Here is a 25,514-nt window from a genome sequence, read left to right as displayed (position 1 = left end):
CTATGAGGTGAAACCTGTAACAGATGCTACCTTAAGAGACCACTGACTTGCATCAACCCAAAAGCTGAGACCATCATCAGGTTCTTAGCATCTGAGACCACTCCTAGCACCGACGTCAGACCATCCACAGCTGCATGTAACTCTAGCTCCAGGGCATCCAAGACCCCCTTCTGGACTCAGCAGGCTCCGTATCACATGTGCAATGCCTCGCCTCTGCCCCCAGCACCTCTCTCATGGTTAAAAAAAATGTTCATATAGCTACTCTCACCATGGAGCCTGCTTTTCACGGCAACCTAAATCGGAGTTCCCAGACAGTGGGAACCCATATTTGGTTGAGAATAAACTACCTCTTATTCCCTTTGGGGTGGTAGCTTTGTTTTCTCTATATTCAGGATTGAGCCAGCACTCTTTCTGGAAGTGCAACAGTTGTTGTCACCTTTTGCTACAATTCTTAATGTCTTCCTTATGGTTGTAACGCATGTAACAAGTGTCAGCCTGCTTCTCATCCAGGCGGTTGAGTTGGAGGCATCCAAACAAGACATCTGCAGATTCTGGACCAAAAGAAACCATGAGCTAATAGTTGTCGTTTTTAAACACTTAAGTGTTAGGGTATCTGACTTCTTACACCAGAAGCTACGGTATGCTGGATGCTGGCCACAAGCTCCTCTCCAGCACTGCTGTTGCTCGCTGCCACGAGTATTAAGCAGTCTTTCTCCAGTTATTCCCTGTAGTAAAGAAGCGACCTGGCCCCTCCTCCAAGGTCTTCTGCCAAGCGCTAGTCTGCGCAGGAACATAAGGACCGCCACTTGGCTTCTGCTGTGGGCAGATCTGAGGGTCATTTCATGGCAACTGGGTCATGGTTTTGACACGCCTATCCTCCACCGTTGTATCTTTCTCACCTCCCTGGGTACTACTACCAAGGACAATCCCAACACACCCGATAAACACAGATGACTGCCTGTGAGCCTGCCCTCTTGGAGAAACGTGACCCAAGTCAGCGGCAGAACAGTGAACAAGTATTCCGTATCTCGGTCTCTTCTGTCTGCAAAGGGAGAAGTGCCTTTGTTGTGAAGGCTAAGTGAATTTAGGTCCTTGACAGTGTGCCTGCCATACTGGCAGCCCACATCAATATTTGCCATTGTTGATATTAATATCTATAGAAATGGTAAATCAAGCCTCCTCCGACAGCCATCCCCTAAAAGACAGTCTGTGCAACCCAGCAAGAATGGCCTGGGAGAGGATAGTCATTGGGGCCCACGGAGCACGCGGAGAGTTCTTTGGAAAGCTGGTTATGTCAAATGATATTTTGCTGGGGCACATGGGTGAAAGGATGTCTTGCTAAAGCAAGCAAGTGAAAGACTGTTTTCCTGAAGCAGACACAGGCGAGAGGATGTTTGGATATAGCAAACACACGAAAGGACCCAGGATGAAGGAGTTTAAATATGACCCCACAAACAGTGGGAGACAGGCACTGAGCTTTGGCACCTCACTATTCTTCGCTAAAGACACACATGTTGGTATGCCTGACATAGTGTTGTTGAACTCAACGAACTGCTCGCGATGTTCCTGCGGAAGCTTGCTACCTCTGCAGCCTCACCTCAAACCTGTTGGCGAGCCTGGCAGTTTCTTCAGGAGTGAACTATATCTGCCTGGTTGTCTGCCTGCCTAGGACTGGTCTGCAGCTGCTAAGTCCTGTTTGATGTTTGTTAAGGGCCTGAACTGCTGCCAAAGAAGATGGAGCTCATTGCCAAAGAATTTTTGCTGAGCAGGTCCACTTCCCCCTTATCCTAATAACTTTTCTCTTCCACTACCTCTGCTGGGTGGTGGGCTAGAGGAGAGGCTGCAGAAAAATCAATCACACAAGAGTTTTATCACAGGAACTATTTTTTTTAAAAAAAACTGTCCAATTCTGTGGTTATTTTATCATATACAGAAATATATAATATATATATAATTTTAGTTCAAATGAAAATAGATGAATAAAGCAGTTAAGCTTAGAATTATCACAAAATTTTAGTTAATTTTGAAGTGGTTGCTTGCTCCCTTTGACTGTGTTATGTCTCCCAGGACAAGTATGACCTATCTCAATCTAAATAGCTACCATAGGAAGATTTATCTATGACCATCCACCAATAAGCCCAGTAAAAGAAAATAAGATACTTCCAGAGACTTAAGTACTAGATAATGGCTTTCTTATTTGACTGGGCAAAACAATTGGATGCTCAATAGGACATTATATGTTTCCGCAGAAGTCATAATAAATTTTTTTGATTGTTAAAAAATCTTTATTTGCCAGGCAGTGGTGGCACACGTCTTTAATCCCAGCACTTAGGAGGCAGAGAGAGATGGATTTCTGAGTTTGAGGCCAGCCTGGTCTACAGAGTGAGTTCCAGGACAGCCAGGGCTACACAGACACAGAGAAACCCTGTCTCGAAAAAAAAAATCTTTATTCTACATAAATTTTTATTGTATTGGTTGTCATGATTAGCTTGATTGGTTATTTACATTTTTCATATTTTTTTATCACTTTGACCTCAATTGTAGTAGCTACTACTTTATTGTTTTATCCTTTTTCCTTTTTTCTTTTATTCTTTTCTCATATGTTACATCCCTACCTCAGCTTCCCCTCCCTCCTCATCCCTTTCTCTCCCCCCAACCACCCCTTTCCCCCAGACCCATTCCTATCCCTCACTTGCTCTCAGAAAGGGGCAGGCCTCCGAGTGAGTCAAAGAAACTCAGCATGACAAACTACAAGGCCAGGCACAAGGCTGGACAAGGCAACTGAATAAGAGGAAAAGGGCCTCCAAATCAGGCAAAGAGAATCAAGGACAGCCCTCCAACTCCCATTGAGGATTCCAACAAGAACATCAAGCTACTCAGCCATAACATATGTGTAGAGGACCTGGGTCAGACGCCTACAAAAACTCCCTGATGAGCCCCCATGAGTCCCAGTTGGTTGACTCTGGCTGTGTTCTGGTATCCCTGACTCCTGGCTCCTCTGATCCTTCCTTGCCCTCTTCGGCAGGACTCCCCAAGCTCCTGCTAATGTTGGACTGCATCTGTACCCACTAGTTGCTGGATGAAGTCTCTCTAGTCTCTCTGATGACAATCCTGCTAAGCTCCAGTCCCAGAACACTCTGCAGGCAGGACAAACTGTAGCTCAAAGGTTTTGTGGCTGGCTTGGTGTTCTGGTCCCTCCACCTGAGGTCTTGCTCAGTATGGAAGATTGCTGAGTGGTTTAGGCTCCGACATCACAGGAACTTTAGGAGACTTCAGCCTAGAATGAGGAACAGCAGCAAAGATGCAGCACTGGAGAGACACAGATGGATAAGATGCCTGTGAGGGTTTTACTGGACAGAAACAGGTAACAGCAGTAATTATTAGCCAGTTCCTCTAGACATGTGATGGCCACCTCAGTGTGACATGTGAAACGGAAGTCTAGACTTCCCCCCCCCCCCCCCCCGAACCTGCTCTTTCTCTTCTGCCTTCCTTATTTGTCAAAGTGATACAACCATCTAACCAATTGCTCCAAGCAGATACCTAGGACTTCTCATTCTACTGGCAAATCTGGTCAAGTCTGCCATCATAGTTTCATATCTGCTGCTGTGATAAAACACCCAACAAACGTACCTTCAAGAGACATCAAGTTTATTTGGGTCACAGCTCCAAGCTGTAATCAATTATTTCAAGGAAGTCCAGGAAGGAATGTAAACCAACTAGCCCACTTCAATCTTTGAGAACAGAGAAAGAACCAATGTGCATGTGCTACCTGGCTCCCTTTCAATCTCACACAGTTCATGAAAGACCCAGGGAATGGTGTCAGCTGTTTTTTAAGTCAGGTCAGTCCCACATAGACTTACTATAGGTCAATTTTGATCTAGACAATTCCTGATTGAGAATTTATTCCTAGGGTGATTCTAAATTGTGTCAAGTTGACAGTTAAAGCTAACCATTGTATTGCCTACACAAGACAGAAATACCATTTCAAGCCAGTGTTCCACCCTGGCGCAAATACCATCGCCTCCGCCTACACAGTCTCCTACCGTCACTCACTCCTCCAGTGCCTCTGGTTCTTTTTTCCCAAAGCAGCCAGATTGAGTTGTAAGCATTAGACCATGATGTTGGCTTAGTTAACACTTAGAATAAAATGAAAGGCCAGTTCAAGGCCACGTATTTGTAGTCCCTACATTTTCTGAGTTCCATGATAACCTCAGGGCTCCTGCACTTAGCTGGTCCTTCTACCCATGTTCCCTTCCTGGATCTTGGCAGAGCTCTCCTATAATCTCGCAGAATGCCTCCAAAATTTCATGCTCAGGCCTGCCTTCCCTGGGCAGCCTACCCTGATCCGTAGCCACACAGTGCCATCTTCTGATCCCTTACACTTATTTCTTCTGATTAAAAACCTCTCTCTGTGAGAGGACTAGGGAGATGGCTCAGCAGTTAAGAGCACTGGCTATTCTTCCAGAGGTCCTGAGTTCAATTCCCAGCAACTACATGGTGGTTCACAACTATCTGTAATGGGATCTGATGTCCCCTTCTGGTGTACAGGTGTGCATGAAGATAGACCATTCATATACTCAAAATAATTCTTTTTTAAAAATCTCTCTCCTTTGAGCATAACTTTGTTCGGTGCGATAGCTAATCTTGGTTGTCAACCTGATTACATCTGCAGTCAACTAAAACCCAAGCAGCTGAGTGCACCTGTGAGGATTTTTCTTAATTAGTTTTTATTCATTCGCTTTTGTTTTGAGAAAGGGTCTCTCTTCATAGTCTTGGCTGTTCTGGAGCTTGCCACATAGACCAGGCTATCTTCAGACTGATAGAGAAACTTCTGCCTCTGCTTCCCGAGAGCTGCAATTAAAGGCGTGCACCACTTAGTTAGGGTTTCCATTGCTATGAAGAGACACCATGACCAAGAACTCTTATAAAGACAACATGACAATGGCACTGTGTGGCTATGGGTTCATAGATTCAGTCCATTATCATCAAGATGGGAGCATGGTAGCTAGCGTCCAGGCGGGCATGGTGCAGGTGGATCTGAGAGTTCTACATCTTCATCTGAGGCCTCTAGAGGACTAGCTTCCATGTGAGGAGGAGGAGGGCCACTTAAAGCCCACCCCCACAGTGACACACTTCCTCTAACAAGGCTACACCTCCTAACAGTACCACTCCTGATAGTACCCAGCATATTCAAACCACCACAACTGCCGTTCCTGAGTTTTGATTGGATCATTTTAGGTGATAAGACCCATCCTACATCTGGACCTTCAGTTAGCAGCCCACAGAAAAGAATATGGAAGAATGAAACTTGCTTACACTCACTTGTGTATCAAGTTCAAGACCAACATGGACTATATGAGAACCTGTCTCCAAAAAAAAATGTATGCAGGTAACCATATTTGGCAGAAATGCCTGCCAGGTGCCTTAAGAGACAAAGCTCTGGTTGTATAAAGAGAGTATTGAGAGAAATTTAGTCCACCATTGAAAATATAGGTGTCTCTTGTTCTCACAAAAATAATTTGTTTTGCTAAGAATGGCATATACTTATGGGTCTATGTGGTTTTATTTATCAGTAATGATACATTTTATGGTTAGAGACAATTGCATTGTCGGAAGTAAATTTTACAACTATGCTTTTTAAATAAAAAAAATTAACTCCGTTAGTAATTGAAAATTGAATCAATACCTTTAATAAAGTTTACTGCTTCCTTCTAAAACAAACAAACAAACAAACAAACTGAAAAAGTCAGCAGTTGTGCTGGGAATCTGTTATTGCTGTAACAAAAACAGAAGTCAAAATAACCCTTAACAGCACTAAGAAAATCCTGCCTTCCACACCAATGACTCACTGCAGTGAACATTTGCAAGTAAAGAAGTGTGGACAAAAGGGTATACTGTGTGACACACTGTGACACACACAGTACAGCTTCCACAACCAAGATTTGTTCTTCTTTGCGGAAGGAGATTGAAAGAATGGAGGGAGAGTCTGAGGGGGTCGGGAGATGAGTGGGCGCAATGCATGATGTGAAATTCACAAAGAACCAATAAAAAGGTGCGAGAGAAAGAGAGAGAGAGAGGGAGAGGGAGAGGCAGAGGGAGAGAGATAGAGATAGATCCTGGTTTCTATGTACCTGAAAAAATGATGCCAGGCATGGTAGCACACACCTGTACCCCCAGCACTGGGGATGCTGAAGCAGAATGATTTCTGTGAGTTTGAGGTTAGCTGGGTTACAACAAACTAACAGAAACAAACAGACAAACAGATGCTTAGTTTTAAAAGGGAACTTGTTCATTAAAAAAAAAGTAGTTTATTCAGAAAGTCTTAATTTTCTGAAATTGTAATTAAAACTTTTGAAGAAAAAAAAAAACCTTTGTGAGGTCTCAGGAGAAAACAACCTGTAGAGACATTATTATATCCTAACTGTGGGTCATGAAGTGAAAGTGTATTAGATTGTGTCTTAGCTTGCCTTTTATTGCTGGGATAAAAACAAACAAACAAAACCCACCAAGACCAAAAGCCACTTGAGGAGGGAAGGGTTTATTTGACTTACACTCCCTGATCACAGCCTATCATCAAACGAAGCCAGAGCAGGAAGTGGAGCAGAGGCCACTGCAATTGGCTTGCTCTCCGTGTTGCTCAGCCTGCATTCTTACACGCCCAGGAGCAGCTGCCCACCATGGCATTGTCAACAGCGGACGGTCCCTCCCACATCAATCATTAATCAAGAGAATTACTTATAGACTTGCCTACAAGACAATCTAATGGAGGCATATTTTCAGTTGAGGTCCACCGTCCCAGACGGCTAGCTCTTGCTATTATTTTGTCAAGCTGACAGAAAACTACCCAGGATGGATTGCCACCTGCTAACCGCAGGTGTCTAGTCATGGCAATCTATTAGCACCTGGCTTCATTCTTGACGACTGATTGGTGTATTGTTTAATCTACGTGACTGAACTTAGGATCACCTGGGAGGTAACCCTGTGAGCATGTCTGTCAAGGCATCTCCAGAGAGGATTAACTGACATGGGAAGACCTTCCTTAAGTTGGAAAGTGTCATCCTGGAGACTGAGACACACTCCTGTCACCAAATTTCTGCCATCATAGACTGTTCTCTTCAACTGTGAATCAAAACAAACCCTTCCTCTCTCTCTCCCTTCCTCCTTCTCTTCCTTCTTCCCTCTCTTCCTTCTTTCCTTCTTCCCTTCCTTCCTTCCTTCCTTCCCTCTTTTCTTCTTCTTTCCTCCCTCCCTCCCACTTTTCCTTCCTTCCTTCAGTTGATTTTGTTAGGTAATTTGTTACAGCAGTAAGAAGAGTGACAATCAAGGACTTAGCAACTTTGAACAGGAGCACATCGTTGGAGCTGGGAAGGAGCCATGAATCTTAAGGTCTGGGCAGTTTCTGAGGGCTGCATAGTGCCAAGCTCCTTCTGAGAGACACCTGCGGGAAGAGAGGTCTTTCTGGGCCTCTTCCCTGAGTGGAGAGTTCTCCCTAACTTCTGGGGCAGGAAGGCCTCACAGGCTCTGTATGAGGCCTTTCTGTTCTCTACATTTATCCTTCAGCTCCACAGGAACTTCTTTCGATGGATGATCTTCTTAGGTCCCTTCTTGTTGATGGTCTGTGTCCTGCCAGACTCCTCCCTTTCCCAGTCCAGAACTCTAGTCATTTGAGCTTTAGGTCCTACTGCTTTGGAAAGACACGGGAGTCTCCGAGAGACTAAGTACAAATAGACTGACTCTTTTATCTGTTCAGCTGTGCTTTGGAAGGATTCATACAGTTACTGCTTCATCCCAGTCACTCACCTAAGTGAAATCTAAGGCCTCCACAAACTGACCACTATAAGACAGATGCTACTTAAAACTCCTTTTACTTTTGTCCTAAAGATAAAACTTCAAAGCTAAAAAAAATAAATCAGCAAAAGCAAGTGGACAAAATAAAACACAAATTTAGAAAGCAAACAAGGGTCTTGGAACATATTTCAGTTGTCAAGTGCTTGCTAAGCATGAATGAGGTCTGGTGTTTAGTCTCGACTGAAACACAACCAACAAGGAGCATCAAAACTAACAAAACACACATACACACACACACACAGACATAAGGACACACACATACAGACACACATACAGATACACATAAAGATACACATACACACATACACACACGTACACACACACATACACATACACACACATATACACATGCACATGTGTACACACACACATACACACATACACACACATATACACATACACAGACATACACAGACATACACATACATACACACACATACACGCGCATACACACACATACACACACATACACACACATATACACATACACATACATACACACACATGTACACATACACACACATACACACACACACAGAGGCACATATACACACCACGCGCACACACACACACATTCACAGAGCATAAGAAAAACAGCTTACTTCTGTGTCATCTCTAGGACCTGATATATCCTGAAGAATTTAGGATTCAGGAAGAGTAGAGCAGTTGAAAAAGAGTCGGGGGTTGTGGGTGGGCTTCCAAAACAGATGGTTTTAAATCTTCCAAGTTTTCCCCACAGAGCCTCATAAGAAACTCTCTCTTCTTTGTGGGTAACCTGTTTTTTTTAAAGTTTATTAATTTATTTCATGTATGTGGGTACACTGTTGCTGTCTTCAGACACATCAGAAGAGAACATCGAATCCCATTCCAGATGGTTGTGAGCCACCATGTGGTTGCTGGGAATTGTACTCAGGACCTTTGGAAGAGCAGTCAGTGCTCTTAGCCGCTGAGCCATCTCTCCAGCCTTTATGGATAACCTTAACTTAATCCACCTGTCAGGACCATGACTTTGATCTAACTGTTCTATAATGGTGAGTTTGGTACAATTACTCCTGCCTAAAGGCTGACGTTTTGAGCTCTGTGATTTCTGTTTGCATCTGTCAATATGTTTATAGATTCTGTGTGTGCTATCCTCCTACCTCTTTAAAAACCTTGTAAGAGAGCTCTATTGAGTTAGCGTAAATCAAATAAGCTCTTATGTAATTAAGTATTCCTAAAACTCTCAGAAAACAAGAACTGACCCAAAACCTTAAGATTTTGAGTAATCTTTCTTAAAAGCATTGTTGGATTAGGGGAGAGATTTTGCAGTTGGGTGTGGTAGTGCATACTTGACCCAGGCTCTAAGGAGGTTAAGACAGGAGACTCACAAGTTTAAATGTATCCTGGAGCACTTAGTGAGTTCCAGGCCAGCCAGAGCTACCAATCATGGCTTTATCTCAAAATCAAACCAAAAACAAGCAAAGCCCCAGTAAAATAAGACACACACACACACACACACACACACAAAGGATTTCATCTCAGAGTTGTCAGTATTGAATATAATCCAGACATAGGACTTTGACAGCAGGCTGGTGAGATGACACAGCGGGTAAGAACACCGACTGCTTTTCCGAGGGTCCTGAGTTCAAATCCCAGCAACCACATGATGGCTCACACACACCCCCCTCCCGTAATGAGATCTGATGCCCTCTTCTGGTGAGTCTGAAGACAGCTACAGTGTACTTGTTTATAATAATAAACAAATCTTTGGGCCAGAGCAAGCAGGGCCTGATTGAGCAGAGGTCCTAAAAGTCAATTCCCAACAACCAGATGAAGGCTCACAACTATCTGTACAGCTACAGTGTGTGCTCGGATACATGAAATAAATAAATAAATCTTTAAAAAACAAACAAACAAACAAACAAAACTTTGACTCCATTTAGGTTTCCTAAATGGTAAATCCATGTAATTTCAGTCATGGAGTTTATGAGAATAAGATGATTTTTAAGTGGTTGATATCTTGAGTTTTTTATTGGTAAACCAACTATAATTGTTACAAATAAGTGAATGATTAGACTAAAGTAGATAAACAAAAATTTCAGCTATGACTACTGTATAATATGTCTACTTATAAATAATTTTCTAAACTGGGTTTGGTGGTTTACACTGCAGGCTGTTTCCTAATGGAAGCAGAGACTGAAGAACAAAGTCTAAAAACAAACAGACCAAACCTAAAATGATATAGAAAAAAGAGTAATCAAACTAAGCTTAAATGCACTTAGTTTACTTGTTTTGAAAAAAGCTTTATTATAAGAATACATTGATACAAAAGTAGAATTTGGTCTTCTTTCTGTCATGATGACAAAGTTTTCCTGCAGACTTAAGGTTGACTAAGATTGAGTAATACTGCCCCTTGGCAAAACTGGCCTGAAAGCTTGCTTTGAAATGTTCCCAGCCTTACAGGTAAGTAAAGAACATCACTTTCTGGCACTCCTAAAAACTCATGTCTATTTGGGAGATTCCCCCAAGGCAGAAGAACTCAAATCAAAGTCTAAGCTCCATGATGCCCTGTCTTCCAGTCCTTGAGGGGTTTTCAAAGTTCTTTCTGTGGCCTGGGAGATTGCTCAGTTAACAGAGACTTTGTCCTGCCTGAGGCCCTGGATATCACACACACGCACACACACACACACACACACACACCAGTCTCATATTCCATATGAAGAATCCCAGCTAATACTTACAGTGAGCCCATGGATGGGTCACCACTCTTGCTACACATCTGTAAACAGTCAGGCCACATTTAGTCTAATCTGATTATCTTTAGAAATGGGGGAGGCTGGCGTACAAGGCCCAGGGTTTAATTTCAATTCCAGTAACACGCATAAAGTTATCTCATCAAACTACAGTCCTGTATCTGTAACCCATGTGTTTAGGGCCAAAATGTTGGCTTTTGCATCTCTACTAGTTTAGGCTCCATCACCCATCTCAGTATACCCAATAGAGAAACAAGTGAAGGAGGAGGTAGGAAGAGGAGGAGGGAGGAAGAGGAAAAAGGAAGGAGAGGAGAAGGAGAAAACCAACAACACATAAAGGTTTCATTGATGTGAACACCGTAAAGAAAAACAGATAAAGGGTTTCCTGACCCCAAATCTGTCTTTGGGGGAACTTATTTTAGATTTAAATAGAAGAAGAATTGAGATTGGGGTGGCAAGAGGTAGGAATAGTCCAGCAGAGCTGGTCAAGGGTGGTTGGTTGATCATCCATCCTCTCAGTGTTGGTTCTATGAGATGGGAGAAGTCCTTTTTACTTGAGGGGACAGGCTGGTCCTCAGGAGGTGACTCTTTCTCCTCCAGGGTGCACACACCATGATAGGAAGAGCTGTCCATCATCTGGGGATGCTCTGTCCTGCGCGGCTTTGCCACTCCTGAGGGCCAGAGGGCTGAGGCCAGTGACCGAGAGTCTTTTACATGCTTCTTGGGGAGGAAGGTTTCTGGAAGAGGTCACTGTACAAAGTAACAATAAAAACATCTTGGTTACTACTATGTGTTTGGCACTAAGACATGAAGGAGAATGAGGTGAGATGCCACAGTTTTTGGACAATTGCTCCTTGAGTGAATACAGAGAGGTGAGCATAGTAAACAAGACAGCTACAAAATGAAGGCAGAAAAGCAAGGAGTTAATGCTTTTTAGCAAGAGCCATTTCAAAGTGATTATTAAACATACCCCTACTTCCTGCATGATTTCTCTGTTATATTTTCAATTTTAGTTTTATTTATTCATTTGTTTATCTCCCCCCATGTGAATGTAAACTCCCGAAGACTGGAATTCTATTTTTGTTCATTATTATATCCTTAAAGTATTTGTCAGTGGTTTGAGGACAGATACAAGTCCATAATGTCACCCTCAGCCCCACAAGGAGTTCCCCTAATCTTTTTGGAACATCAACACAGGACAAACCAGAATTTGTTGTTTTGACTATATATGAGGGTTTTTTTGTTTTTTGTTTTTTTGTTTTTGGCCTGCATCTATGCCTTTGCACTATGTGTATGCCTCAAGCCAGAATTAATGTCTTCAATGCAAAAAAGAATTTCGGGATTATCCATTCTGAAGCAGAGTTGGGGCTTGTAGTAAAAATGATCTAACGTAGACTTTAGGCATGAGGGTTAGAAGAAAGACGCTAAAAGGAAGTAATCATCCCTGGGTATGGGGATGTCCTCCCCAAAGGAGACTCTTCACTGGCTTAGTATTAGCCATACATACCATTTTGGGGCCTCAAGCTATAAAGTTAAGAAATCCTCACTCCACCCCTGTGCATCTTGTGTCTGTTGATAAGTGAGATTATTAACGTGGCTCCAGAGGTGTCTTGGATGGAATTGTCATCTGATAAGTAAAAAACCAGGAGTCCCTAGGTTTGCACAAGGTGTTTCTCATAGAGTCCTACAGACTTGGAGGTTTTTCAGTGGGAAGGTGGGAGAAAAGCCATAACCAGCTGTTAATTGCACAGAAAATCTTTGCTAGTAAACCGTTTCAACTAGACCCACGAGTAAGGGCTTCTTCTCACTACCGAAGACTTCCCTAATTTCCCCTTTCCTCTGGCCTCACCTTGAACCGGGAGGACTGTGAGGCCAGGCAAAGCGATGATCAGAGACAACTAATGGAGGTGTTAAGTCTCACAGATTAAAAAGACCTCTCAAGGGATTCCTGCGAGCCCCCGCCTCACGTCTGGGGCTTCGTTCCACGGGAGGGAGGGAGGAGAAACTAAACGACAAAGACGGGAAAGACCTTGGAAGGTGATTGGCGGCTGCGGCTTTCAACACACGCAGCCACACTGACTATGGCGATTGGGGAAAGTTCCTGGAGGAAATCACGCGAGAGTTGCCTGACGGAGGCCGTCCGCGAATTGAGCCGGGGGTGTGGAGCAGCCAAGATGGAGCCGGCAGCCGCCGGTCCAGGCCCTCTGATTGTGAACAACAAGCAGCCCCAGCCGCCACCCCCGCCGCCGCCTGCCACCGCACAGCCTCCTCCTGGGACGCCGAGGGCCGCCGGAGGCCTCCTGCCGGGGGGTAAAGCCCGCGAGTTCAACCGCAACCAGCGCAAAGACTCGGAGGTCAAAGCTGCAGGGGGGCGAGGCTGGCACCGGGCGGGTGGCAGAGGCGGGCCGGGGGCCGGGGCGGCATCCGGGCCCGGCCGGGCTTCCGGATGGCGTGACAGGGAGCCTGGGAGCTGTCCCTGAGAGCCGTGCAGTGAGCGAGGCTGGCAGCCGCCACAGCCCCGGGGAGGAGAGCCCGGAGCCCTGTCCCCAACTCTGCTGCGGCCCCCGGGGAGAAGGTCCCGGCGCCAGGGACGGCGAGTCTGCCCCCGGGGGCGTGGCCTGAGGCACAGCCCTCCCGGGGTGCAGAACCTGGTGGTCTGCTCGCTCGGTAGCGCCTCATCGTCTCCGACCTCTAATCTTAGGAGGGGGAGTGGGCGACCGCCAGTTGGCAGCGGAAGGGACCTAGGAGAGTTGAGGGGGCGCGTTGAACAAGAGCTTCCCCCTCTAGGGCTGCTCGGGCCCCAGGTTGTGTGAAGTAGCCCAGAGAGCGCACTGTGGCTTCCCTCCGAATTTTAGTCGGTGCAGGATCAAACCGCTGCCGGACGTGCCAAAGTATTTTTTGCATGCCCCGTGAGCCCAGTTGCTGAGCTGGGAAGGATCAGAAGTACACAAAGGGCGCAGGATTCTCCTTCTTGCTAGTGAGCTCTGATTCCCTTTTGCCCGCGCCCGTCTGGAGCTATTCACCTCGCCCCAAGTTAAAATTCCTCCCACTGCTTCCGTTTGCAGAATTCATGAATGAACACACGCCTGTCCTCGTCGCAGCATTTCAGGGCTTCTTAATCAGCACATTCATTCCCAGAGCGATTACTACGCAGTCTCCTCCACCTGGGACAACTTCCAGTGTGATGAACAGCCAGGCACTTACTGAGGGAATTCCTCAAATTCAAATTTGATGCTCCATCTCGTACCAGAGACCAAGGATGCTGTCTTTAAACCTATGAAATCGTTCCCTTCAAACATTTTTGTTGTTGTTGCAGCAGCTCAAATTCTGATAACACCTTGTCACAAATAAACAAGCCCAGAGTAGAGAGGATGAGCTCAGAGTGGCCTTTTTGAAAAAGATGGACCTTTTAGGAGCCTTTTATTGTGGAATGATCAGTGGCTACATCTCAGTGATCTCTCAAGTATGGAGGAGTATGGAAGTTAAGTTAGTGAGATCTTTAATGACCAGACTTGTCCAGTTTTTCTGAAGAGGACCCTGAGAATTGAACTACACTCTCAACTTTCTTTTTTAAATGTTTGAGTGAGCTGGAGAGATGGTTCAGTGATTAAAAGCACTTGCTGCTCTCTCAGAGGATCCCAGCACTCATGTTGGGCCACTCACAGCCTGTTACTCTAGCACCTAGGGATCCAGTACCCTCCTTCTGACCTCCATAGGCTTTTGTATGTACACATGCATACACACACAGATAGACACATAAATACATTTTTTAAAAAATTTACTCAGCAGGTAAAGAAGTTTTAAATTTTCCTAAGAAGCCACAAAATAGTCAGATAAATACCATTTTGTACATTTTATTTTATTTATTGTTTGTTTGTTTGGGGGTTTTTTGTTTTGTTTTTGTTTTTATTTTTGAGGCAGGGTTTCTCTGTGTAGCTTTGGCTGTCCTAGAACTCTTCTCTGTAGATGAGGCTGGCCTCAAACTCAACAGAGATTCATCTGCCTCTGCCTCTTGAGTGTTAGGATTAAAGGTGTGCACCACCACTGCCCAGTCTTCTTCTTCTTCTTCTTCTTCTTCTTCTTCTTATTATTATTATTATTATTATTATTATTATTATTATTATTATTATTATTATTTTGTGGTGCTGAGAATCAAATTCAGAGCCTTGTGCAAGGTAGGCAAACTGCTGAGGTATGTCCTCAGCCTCTATTATACATTTCTGTTTCTTTTCCTGCCCTTTAATTTCACTGGATTCAACATCTGGAGGGCCCATCAAATCGATCTGTCTCCTTGCATTGGAGGTGCTGATGCTGCACATTCCTCTGCTGACAGCTGAAGTCAGTAATTTGGGGATCTGATCAGTGCCTAGAGCACAAGGAGGCTGACATTGGAGGAGAGCTCAGTATGTGCCAAAGGCAGCCCAGCATGCTTCTAGTCTCAACACTCTGGAAGCTGAGCAAGGAGGATCAGAGTTCAAGGCCAGCCTGGGCTGCATAGTAAAAGCCTTGTCTCTACATAAACACATTGGGAGGGGCTAAGAAATGGTAATGGGTTTGGTGGTAAATAAGTATACAATACATTGTATAATGGATATGAAACTGTCAAAAAAAAAAAAAGTCTTAAGCTAAGTTCCAAGCAGAGTTTTGTCATTCCCATTCCGTAAATGAAACTCAACCTCAGTAATGTGTGCACTATTGATTTTATTTGTGTTTTAATGGTACTGGGACTTGAACCCAGGACCCTACACATGATAGGTAATCATTTTACCACTGAACTATATCTCTAGCCTAGAAGCTCAGTAGCATATGAAGGTGTCCACTAGTATCCATGAATAAGGAGTAGAGTTATCGTTTGTGGGCATATTATGTCATTTTGTCAGGGGTCATTATCTATTAGAAGGCTTTCCCTGACCCCACCCTCCATCTCACTCTCTCACCAACCCCCTACTCCCCCACCGCCCATGCTGAGAATTAAGTCAGGGTCTAGCACATACTAGGAAAGTACCCTATGCTGAATTGTACTCTCTGGTCTTCCAAGTACATTTTAGTCAGGACAGAGCTCCTCTCTTTAAGGCTTCCAAGATGGCATGTTCTCAGGAATCACCTATCCCTAACAGATTCTCATGGCATTCTCTCCTGTGTGTGGGAGGGAGGCCCGTCTGTTCCATTTCTGCTTTCTCTGTCAGTCCTCACTGAGAATTGAGGTGAGCAGGGTGGCTTCAGTGCTCCTTTTATCCTTAGCTGTTTCTAGTCCACAATTCAGAAAGAAAGGAAACTCCTAGATATTCGGTATTATATGGAGTGCTCAGTTATTGTACAAAGTACATAGAAGTTTCGTGTTTATTATTGAACAGATATATAACATATCAGTGGTCGGTAAAACAGAGTTCCTGTTTCGAGGAACTTGCTGTCTCATGGAGGGAGGACAGAAAAAGAGAGATTCAGTGAATAATTGTAGTGCAGAGTGGGTGCTTTGAAGGTGAAGTACAGGGAGCTGGACAGGGCATAAAGGGGACCTTCCGTTAGTCCAGGAGACAAAATATTATGATCAATAAAAAGTTGAGGCATTGATGTCACGCATTGCAGTCTCTGAGACGTGTGTGTTTACCCTTAAACATTCAGGGGAATCTTTATGTGACATTCTTTCCATTCACCAGGGCTATTCTGAGTCTCCAGACCTGGAATTTGAGTATGCCGACACAGACAAGTGGGCTGCAGAGCTCGCAGGTAAAGACGAACAGACCTTTGTGTTATATGACAGGAGTTTTGACTAGGTTCCTAAGAAGATTAAGACTGGCTGTTTTCCTACTTATTCCTAGTAATGATATTTGAAACATAAATTAGCTCTTCAAGTTGGACTATGTATCTGGCTGTTTGCAGTTGTCCTTTATATCCATGACAAGTCTGGTTTGAAGTCATCTGAATTGGTTAGCGCCCAGTCCCATGTAAGACAGTCAGTGGTACTCACTGACATACCAACTGAGCAGTGATCTCTCACACATTTGTGAGTCATGGGAATGCTAGCAACTGTGCTTGAATCTTGGCACATCCGTTGCTGCTACTGTTGTTGATGGAGAATGTGAGGTCAGCATGAGTTGCTTCTCCAGTCTTCATAATCCTACTCAGGGCGTGACACTAAAGACATATTCAGGGAGATAGTCAGCCTCTGATACAGCACAGTCTAATGATGCACATCTTATTAGAAATGCCCATATTTATAATCCACTGACATTGCAGTGGCTGGTGTTAGTTATCTCTTTGAGCACATCAGAAGACTAAGGCCTTCTTCACTCAGTAATTAGAAAGAGTAGTCTGAGAATCACTGTGACTCAGGCAGGAATAGAGTTGGGGCTGGAAAGGAAAGCCTGACTTTCTCTGCTGCATTTGAGACCTGATGTGGACTGTGGTGATAGGAGACTTTGCTCTTTGACAGAGCTTTACAGCTATACAGAAGGACCAGAATTCCTGATGAATCGAAAATGCTTTGAAGAGGACTTTCGGATTCATGGTAAGATCATTTCCCTCACTTCTTGGTTCTCTGCCCCATTAGGACAGCATAGGACAACACAGGACTTCTCTTCATTGTCTGACTGATCTAAGCCATGCAGGACTATGAAAAATTGTGCTACTTGTTTAAGGCCAGACTCGACATGTAGAGTAGGCATTCTGATGAGAGCAGTGTGACCTTATCCTTTATGAAAGAGTAACTTGTCCTTCTGGTCCTGTGACTGTCCTAATTTCAAAGGTCAACACAGTCCATTCCACTGTGAGGGATTGTGTGGGCTCAATTAGAAGTGTCTCTTGCTCTGCAGTGTCAGACAAGAAGTGGACTGAGCTGGATACCAACCAGCACCGTACCCATGCAATGAGGCTTCTGGATGGCTTGGAAGTCACTGCCCGAGAGAAAAGACTCAAGGTGGCCCGAGCAATTCTCTATGTTGCCCAAGGTACTGTGAGGATGTCCCCGGGCGCCTCTGGTAGTGATGGTGCCTGGTTGTGTATGGATGGGCTTGGTAAGCTCTGCCCTGTGTTTACAGGTACCTTTGGAGAGTGCAGTTCAGAGGCAGAAGTGCAATTCTGGATGCGCTACAACGTCTTTCTGCTCCTGGAGGTGGGCACGTTCAATGCCTTGGTGGAGCTTCTGAACATGGAAATAGAGTGAGCACTTCTATTGAGGGGCTTACGCACGGAAGGGAGCAGTGGGAAGTGGGCCTGAGCTTATAGAACTAACATTTGAGACAGATAAATAGGGTCTGTTCCAGGCTGTTTGGAATATGCAAGGTTAAATAATGGAGAACCTACTTATTCCTTGGAAAATAATATAATAAAGAGATGAGAAAATAAACTTGTAGAGAAGGGTGAGAAGTTCCCATGCTGATACCAAGTAATGAGGGGTTCTTGTGCTGGCTCCACATACTCTGTAATGCTAGACCATTGTACCCGGGCAGATCCTGCCCAGGCCCAAAACACCCCCACAGGAAACTTCTCATCTTGAACCCTTTGATCCTGTGGACCCCCTCTGTATATCCTCTTCATCAGGACACCAAGCCCAAATATGACATGTAGGTACAACAAAGCCTGTTGCCTCTGGTCCTTTGTTTCACGGTCAGGTCAGCTACTGCTCATTTAAGGATACCAGCTATCATAAATAAGGAAGATAGCTACAAGTCAGAGGTCAGCCTGATCTACATAGTGAGTTTCAGGGTAGCAGAGCTACTTAGTGAGACCATATCCAAAACCAAACAACAAAATTAAAATAAATACAGTAGAAGGTGAAAGCACTCACTGAGTACTGCGTCTACAGGCAGTACTCAGTAATGTTCTCAGGACATTACATATTAATTCATGTTGATGACTCAAGTGCTGTTATCACTCTGATTTTGTAGATGAGGCAACTAGACACAAGGAAATTAGCTCTACTTTGCCCACATATACATAACTAGTAAATGTTAGAGCCAGAATTCACACTTTGAGACTTGACAGTCTGGTTCAGGGCTTGAGTTCTTAACCACAGTGGTGTCCTAAGGTCTCGTGTAAACACACACAGCATCATGTTGCCTGGTAGGATGGTACTGTCAAGGACGTCACTTACCTCCCTCACCCTGTCAAGCTGATTCAGATCTCTCCTGCAGTAACAGTGCCGCATGCAGCAGTGCAGTGAGGAAGCCTGCCATCTCCCTGGCTGACAGCACAGACCTGAGGTGAGATGAACTACAAGCCTGGTACCCTGAGCCAGAAAGTGAGCTCAGAGCAAGGCTGAGCATTTCTTAGCTATGTGTGCATTGTTTTTGCACACATTAATCAGCTCAAGTGATAGGCTCACTGGGAGTCATTAGTAGGCCTTGATGAGGTGTTAGGGGAGAGGGCAGCCTGGAAAATCCAGCGGAAATCATCTGCTAAGAAGCTGGCTATGGAATACCTTACATGTGGAGAAAACCCAGGAGCTTGCTCTTGGGCTCCCACCACCCACTGTGCACAGTGTGTTGCCCATCCACATTGAGTTATCCTGACAGTGCTTCGTGATTGCACAGGAATAGCAGCTGCTAAACAGTGGGGTAGTCTTTCCATGTCTTAGGGTCGAAATCTGTTTTTGGAATTTAAACCATGGTTCTCCTCCCTGTAATTAGGGTCTCTGCATTTCACCTCCTGTTCTCCACTCTACCTGGTCGGCTCTGCCCTCCTTTCTGTAATCCTTCCCTGCTTTGACCTCAGTAGCTTACTCTGAGTAGTGTTGTTTTTCTTTAGGACAGTGAATTCTTTAGGCCATTCTTGTTCACATTTGTCAGCTTTGAGTAAGCTCCTTTAGACACTGGAGATACAGGGTGAGTTATAGTCTGGGGAGAAAGAGCCAGACACCCTTCTACTCTTCAGGGTCTCAGGTGTCATTCCTTTTTTCGGATTTCTCTATATTACAGCCATACATCCCTACCACACACATAGATGTTTTCATCTTAGCCAGGAAGTGAGAAATCCCAAGGGCTCCTCCCTCACATTTTTGTTTGTTTGAGATTGTCTTCATACCTTAAGGTTTAGGCTAGCCTAGAGCTCACTGTGCAACCCAGGCTGACCTAAAACTTGAGACCCTCTTGCCTCAGCTTTCTAAGACCTGGTATTACAAGCATGCACTACCACTCCTGGCTGAACGTGCCTCTGGTCCTGTCTTACTTTCTTATGAGCTGGTTCTTGTGCTCAGGGTCCTGCTCAACATCATGTACCTGATTGTGGAGACTGTTCACCAGGACTGTGATGGTGACAAAGCCGAGTGGAGAACAATGCGACATACCTTCAGAGCTGAGCTGGGTAGGCCCCTGGGGATGCTCTCCTAAGGCCTTGCTTGGGAGCCGAGACTGGAGGGCTTTGGGTGGGTCCTGTTGCTGCCTGGAGTCCTGATATCTTTGAGTCACTTCCAGGTTCCCCTCTGTACAACAACGAGCCATTTGCCATCATGCTATTTGGGATGGTGACCAAATTTTGCAGTGGCCATGCCCCCCACTTCCCCATGAAGAAAGTTCTCTTGCTGCTCTGGAAGACTGTACTGGTGAGCACCTTCTTGGGGCACTCATATGCTAGGACACTGGGCAGGAAAGAGACATCTTTATACAGTTGGCCTCTGGACCTGTAGATTCACATCCATATATGCGTCCAAATGCAGGTCATAGAATGAGGTTTGCATCTGTATTGACTATATAGATCTTGTTATTATTCCCTAACTAGTATACCAATAATTTATGTACCATTAGGTTTTAGACATAATCTAGGGATGAATTCATGCTTGCAGAAAGTTGTACATAGGTTAAACACAAGTACCATTCCATCTAATGAGAGATGTGATATCTACCTATGAGAGAAGGGTGGGAGAAAATTCTCAGAGCCGGTCTCCCATGGATAATGATGAATATCTACATTCCTTTTTGAATACTGAATTATGTGAATATGTAGCTACTTGGTTTCAAAAGTATTTGTTTAGTGGTGTTATAGACTGAACCTAGGACCTTGTTGTGCATGCTAGGCAAACAGACTTTGCTGAACTACATCACTGGAGCTCTTTTTTTAAAATTTATTTATTTTAATTTTATGTGCACTGGTGTTTTCTGTGTAAAGATGCCAGATACCCTGGAAATGGAGTTACAGACAGGTGTGAGCTGCTGTGTGCATAGGAATTGAACCCAGGTTCTCTGGAAGAGCAGCCAGTGATCTTAACCACTGAGCTATCTCTCCAGATCACCCATTGGTGCTCTTTCTACTTTTTATTTACTTGCTTATTTCCTGTGCATGTAGGTGTGCATTTGGTACATGTGTCTGTGCACACCGTTGTGCAGCTGCACACACCCTTGTGCAGAGACCAGAGGAGACATCAGTGTCCTGCTCTGCCATTCTTGGTTGTATTCCCTTACCACAGGGTCTCTAATAGAACCTGGTCCTAGGCTGGCATCCAGCAAGCACTCCCAGAAATCTCACTGTTTCTACCCAGCTCTGTTGGGGTTACAGTCTTACATGCGGCTCGTCTGGCTTTTTACATGAACACTGGGGATTCAGTCCTCATCTTTTCGAAACAAGTGCTCTTACCCACTAAGCCATTTTCTCAGTCAGTTACCTTTTTATGACAGAAGGCCTGGTCTTAAAATTGAGGTATTCCTGCCTCAGCCTCATCAGTATCTGCTACCAGGCTCAGTTTTTTTGTAAAAGTTCTAGAAAAGAGATGAAAAAGAAATACAGGACGTGGTGGCACACGCCTTTAGTCTCAGCACTCAGGAGGCTGAGGCAGGCAGATCTCTATGAGTCTGAGGCCAGCAAAGGCTACATGGTAATAAGACCTTGTCTCAAAAAAAAAAAAAGCTGGGGGTTAGAGGCTGGCATTCAAGATACTAGATTGGTTCCCTGACTTGTTAAAGCTGTTTTCTCAGTCATGCAACAGCTTCACCCTCAGACAAGGTGCTTCTTTGGAAACCACTCCCAAACCTGTATTTGTGGTTTGGGGCAACAAAAACCCACTGGGCAGATGACTTTTGCTACTTGAGTTGTGAGCCTAGCCTTGAACATCAGAGCTCTCTCTCTAACCCCATGAAGAAGTCGTTTAAAGGAAGCAAGAGTGAGCCTCTAGATGGTCGGGTTCCTGAGGATGTGTTGTGAGATGGACTCTGTTTCTACCCGGGGAGAGAATGGTTGCTGAGTGGTGGACTATCATACTTAGGATGGGGACATTGTCAGAAACCAAGCCCCAGGCAAGCATGGAGCTCTCTCTCCAGAAGGAGCACTGTGCTCAGCAGCCAGTTAGAGCCTCATAGGGTATGTATAAGCTTTATCTTGACCAGACCTGCTGGTTCCTCAGGAAGCCTTACTTAGGCTAAGAGGAAAGCTGAGTCACTTGGAATCCTGTCACTGAGCAGCCAGTGACTCCAGGCTAGAGCCTGGGCTTCTAGTGAGGACGTCAAACCACTTTCTGTTTTATTTTACTATATTATTTCATTTGAGCTACACACAGTATGTTTTAGTCTTATTGGAAGATTGACATGTGCAGTTTTGAAGTATTAGTCTGCTGATGTTTGAAAGAACTGGCTCTACTTTGTTTGTTTGTTTGTTTGGTTGGTTGGTTGATTGGTTGGTTGGTTTAAAAACATGGTCTCTATATAGCCTTGGCTTGCCTGGAACTTGCCATGCATCCTAGGCTGGACTTAAAATTATGGTGATCCTCCTTCTGGGGATTATCAGTCTGTGCCAAAATTATGGTGATCCTCCTTCTGGGGATTATCAGTCTGTGCCACCACTCCATGCTCAACCTGTTTCTTTTTAAAGTTAGAGACTTCTTTTTAAAATTAGATACACATACAGAGCTGTGTGTATCATGTGCCAGCTTCTATCAGCCAGTGTTTAATTTTTTCCTTCATTATTTTTCTCTTAGCCCTTATAGAGAGCACTAGACTCCCCTTGAAAGCTTTAGTTTTTATCCAAGTGGCTATGTGGGTCTCTATAAAGACCTGGGTTCCCACGATGTCATGCATGCTTTTTAGCATAATGATGTCAAAAAGGACATGGCGACCTAAGCTCTGCACCCCCATTTTACACAGTGCACGCTGGGTGGCTTTGAGGAGCTACAGAGCATGAAGGCTGAGAAGCGCACTCTCTTGGGCCTTCCCCCTCTGCCTGAGGACAGCATTAAGGTGATCCGGAACATGCGGGCTGCCTCCCCACCAGCCTCTGCCTCAGACCTGATTGAGCAGCAGCAGAAGCGGGGCCGGCGGGAGCACAAGGTGAGGCAACCGAGGGCCCCAGGCCTCCTGAGAGATCTCAGAGTACATACTCAGGGAGTGGGGTCGGGTACGTGATCCCTGGGGCCAGCAGGTTATTAGAAGAGCTGACGAGGAGTCGTGCCTCCATAGCAGGGACACTATTCCCAGCCTCAGGCCCAGCATTTGTGGACACTTAACATCATGGCAGCTTCTGAGTGCTGGAGAAGTGACTTGTCACTTCATTCCAGTCCTAACTCCTCCATATTCCTCCTGATCTCAGGGTCCATCTGTTCCATTTGAACTCTGTCCCTTGGCCACCATCTCATTGGTTGGCTGCTTCTCTCAGCTCTTCCCTGTGCTTTTAGGCTCTGATAAAGCAGGACAATCTTGATGCCTTCAACGAGCGGGATCCCTATAAGGCTGATGACTCTCGGGAGGAGGAAGAGGAGAATGACGATGACAACAGCCTGGAGGGGGAGGCTTTTCCCCTGGAGCGAGACGAGGTGATGCCTCCCCCACTACAGCACCCTCAGACCGACAGACTCACCTGCCCAAAAGGGCTCCCTTGGGCTCCCAAGGTTAGGTGAGTCTCAGAGTTCTAGAATATTCTTGAAGTGAGAACCTCTATGTCCTCAGACTAGTGCTGGCCTGGAGTAGTCCTCTGCAAGGCTAAGATGACCTTAAGTTACCCTGAGCTGTCCTGTGCACTTTTGTGAGGATGGCCTTGCTGATGTCACACAGAATAACCCTTGTGTGCTTCCTCTGTCAGTAGTTTGAACTGGTCAAACTTGAGTGAACAAAGACAAAGGAAAAAAATGAGTATTTAGGCAAATCTATCCCCATTCATCTTGGAGTTATATGTAGCTTTTTATTTAAAAATGATAGATGAAGAGTTTTTTAAAAAATCCAATGTATTAAACAATATGCTTGGGTAAATTAAAAAATGGAAAGGTAGCTGGAAATGTTAAATGGTGAATGTTAAATGGTAGCTGGGCATGGTGGCACATGCCTTTAATCCTATCACTAGAGAGGCAGAGGCAGCTGTATCTCTGAGAGTTTGAGGCCAGCCTGGTCTACAAAAAAAGTCCAGGACAGCCAAGGCTAGGGCTACACAGAAAAACCCTGTCTCAAAAACAAAACAAATGAAAAAAAGAAATATATTTGGTAGGCAGCATCTTAATAAAGAGATGTGTATGTGAACTGATATAAAAGAGGGTATGTCCTCAGCTTTCTATGTTGTGTGAGAAGAATGTAGAACAGGTCACCCTCAAAGCCAAAGTGTTTCTGTTGAGACAAGAAAATGACCTGTTTAAAGTCAGTAGTTTATGTCTGTTACACTTCTTGGTGTTTAAAAGTGTTAAATATTACTATTGTTTGAATAAGCTGTGCTTTTGAGTTTTATATGTGTCCCTAATTTTGAGTCAACTGGCCATGCTTATTATAGAGATAGAAATATGCTTTAAATTTATGAACAAAATTGTATAAAAAACAAAGTAACCAGAATTCAGATTTTCCCCTTATGGTAAGAGACCTTTACCTGTCTTGGAATAAGCATCTGGAGATGCTTTGTCTATTAGAACAGAGGCCTATGACTGGCACACCTTGAAACAGTACTTGATAAAATCTGCCCTTCTTTCTTGCTTGGTAGAGAGAAAGACATTGAGATGTTCCTTGAATCCAGCCGCAGCAAGTTCATAGGCTACACGCTAGGAAGGTGAGTGTGACCCAAAGTCCCTTTGAAGTGCCCTCACCTGGCTTTGGGGCAGCAGACCGGTGAGTGGCACTCTGGGCTCAGCATAAGGCTTTCTTTATTCTCCAGTGACACCAACACAGTGGTGGGGCTGCCAAGGCCAATCCACGAAAGCATCAAGACACTGAAACAAGTAAGTGGTGCTAAGGGAACTTTTGGCTTTGTTTAGTCCCAGGAGAATAAAGTGAGCCTGGGCCAAGGGAGAAGCCTTTCAGGGCTATTGTCTGCCAGCAAGAGCCTGGGAAGCTTCTCTTCATAAGGATGACATTGGTTACAGATATGTACATACTGGTCTTTAGAGTTCAAGGAGTCCACGAGTAGCCTTCCCTTTTCTTTAGCCAAGTTCTAAGGCAATTGAGAGGAGTTGGCAGATGGAAATGATGTTGACAGCTTCTACTGTTCATAGAATGGCTGAAGAGCAAGGCTAAAGAGCATCATAGTGAGCCAGGCAGGGGTGGCACACACCTTTAATCTCAGCACTTGGGAGGCAGAGGCAGGTAGATTTCTGAGTTCGAGGCCAGCCTGGTCTACAGAGTGAGTTCCAGGACAGCCAGGGCTACACAGAGAAACCCTGTCTCAAAAACAAACAAAACAAAAAAAAAGAGCATCATGGTACGTGTGCTCTAGCATACACCAAGCAGGCTTAGTTACCCAGGCCCAGACAGCTCGAGGGCAGACAGGACCCAGACTCTCAGCAGGCTGGCAGGTGGAGTCTCAGACTACCCTGTTTTCCTCTTGTGCTCACTGCTCAGAGGGAGCTGGGGGAGCTGGGGGTGTAAGATTAGCAGGGAGAAGACACCAAGGGTCAGGAGTCTTTCCAGTGTGTTTATAAACTGTAAAATTTCTAAGTCCAGTTTTGAAATTGGTAGTGCTAGGCGGTCTCTGCACTAGGCTTTTGAGAACACAGTTTTCCCTGTGATGTCTCTCTCCTGATTTTTTTTTTCTTTTTTTTTTTTT

At 44.8% G+C, this 25,514-nt stretch overlaps 1 protein-coding gene and 1 long non-coding RNA gene across 2 annotated transcripts in view; both read left to right on the top strand.

Annotated features, from left to right (window-relative positions):
* Window positions 1-12,713: 12,713 nt before the first annotated feature.
* Window positions 12,714-25,514, top strand: part of Strip1 (striatin interacting protein 1) — a 19,479-nt gene continuing 6,678 nt past the window's right edge. Inside the window, exons 1-12 of the mRNA XM_031375137.1 lie at window positions 12,714-12,934; window positions 16,238-16,307; window positions 17,014-17,088; window positions 17,393-17,527; window positions 17,618-17,738; window positions 18,713-18,781; window positions 19,774-19,880; window positions 19,991-20,118; window positions 22,646-22,828; window positions 23,173-23,390; window positions 24,456-24,521; window positions 24,627-24,690. Coding sequence (XP_031230997.1) covers window positions 12,755-12,934; window positions 16,238-16,307; window positions 17,014-17,088; window positions 17,393-17,527; window positions 17,618-17,738; window positions 18,713-18,781; window positions 19,774-19,880; window positions 19,991-20,118; window positions 22,646-22,828; window positions 23,173-23,390; window positions 24,456-24,521; window positions 24,627-24,690 — 1,416 coding nt within the window. The 5' untranslated portion in view covers window positions 12,714-12,754. The remainder of the gene's footprint in view (window positions 12,935-16,237; window positions 16,308-17,013; window positions 17,089-17,392; window positions 17,528-17,617; window positions 17,739-18,712; window positions 18,782-19,773; window positions 19,881-19,990; window positions 20,119-22,645; window positions 22,829-23,172; window positions 23,391-24,455; window positions 24,522-24,626; window positions 24,691-25,514) is intronic.
* On the top strand, window positions 12,941-13,950 carry LOC116093599. Its single transcript, XR_004119760.1, has 2 exons — window positions 12,941-13,557; window positions 13,646-13,950. It is a non-coding gene; the product is annotated as an uncharacterized LOC116093599 (long non-coding RNA).

Source organism: Mastomys coucha, unplaced genomic scaffold (genome assembly GCF_008632895.1).
Source record: "Mastomys coucha isolate ucsf_1 unplaced genomic scaffold, UCSF_Mcou_1 pScaffold16, whole genome shotgun sequence".
NCBI lineage: Eukaryota > Metazoa > Chordata > Mammalia > Rodentia > Muridae > Mastomys > Mastomys coucha.
This window is presented reverse-complemented; position numbering and strand designations above follow the sequence as displayed.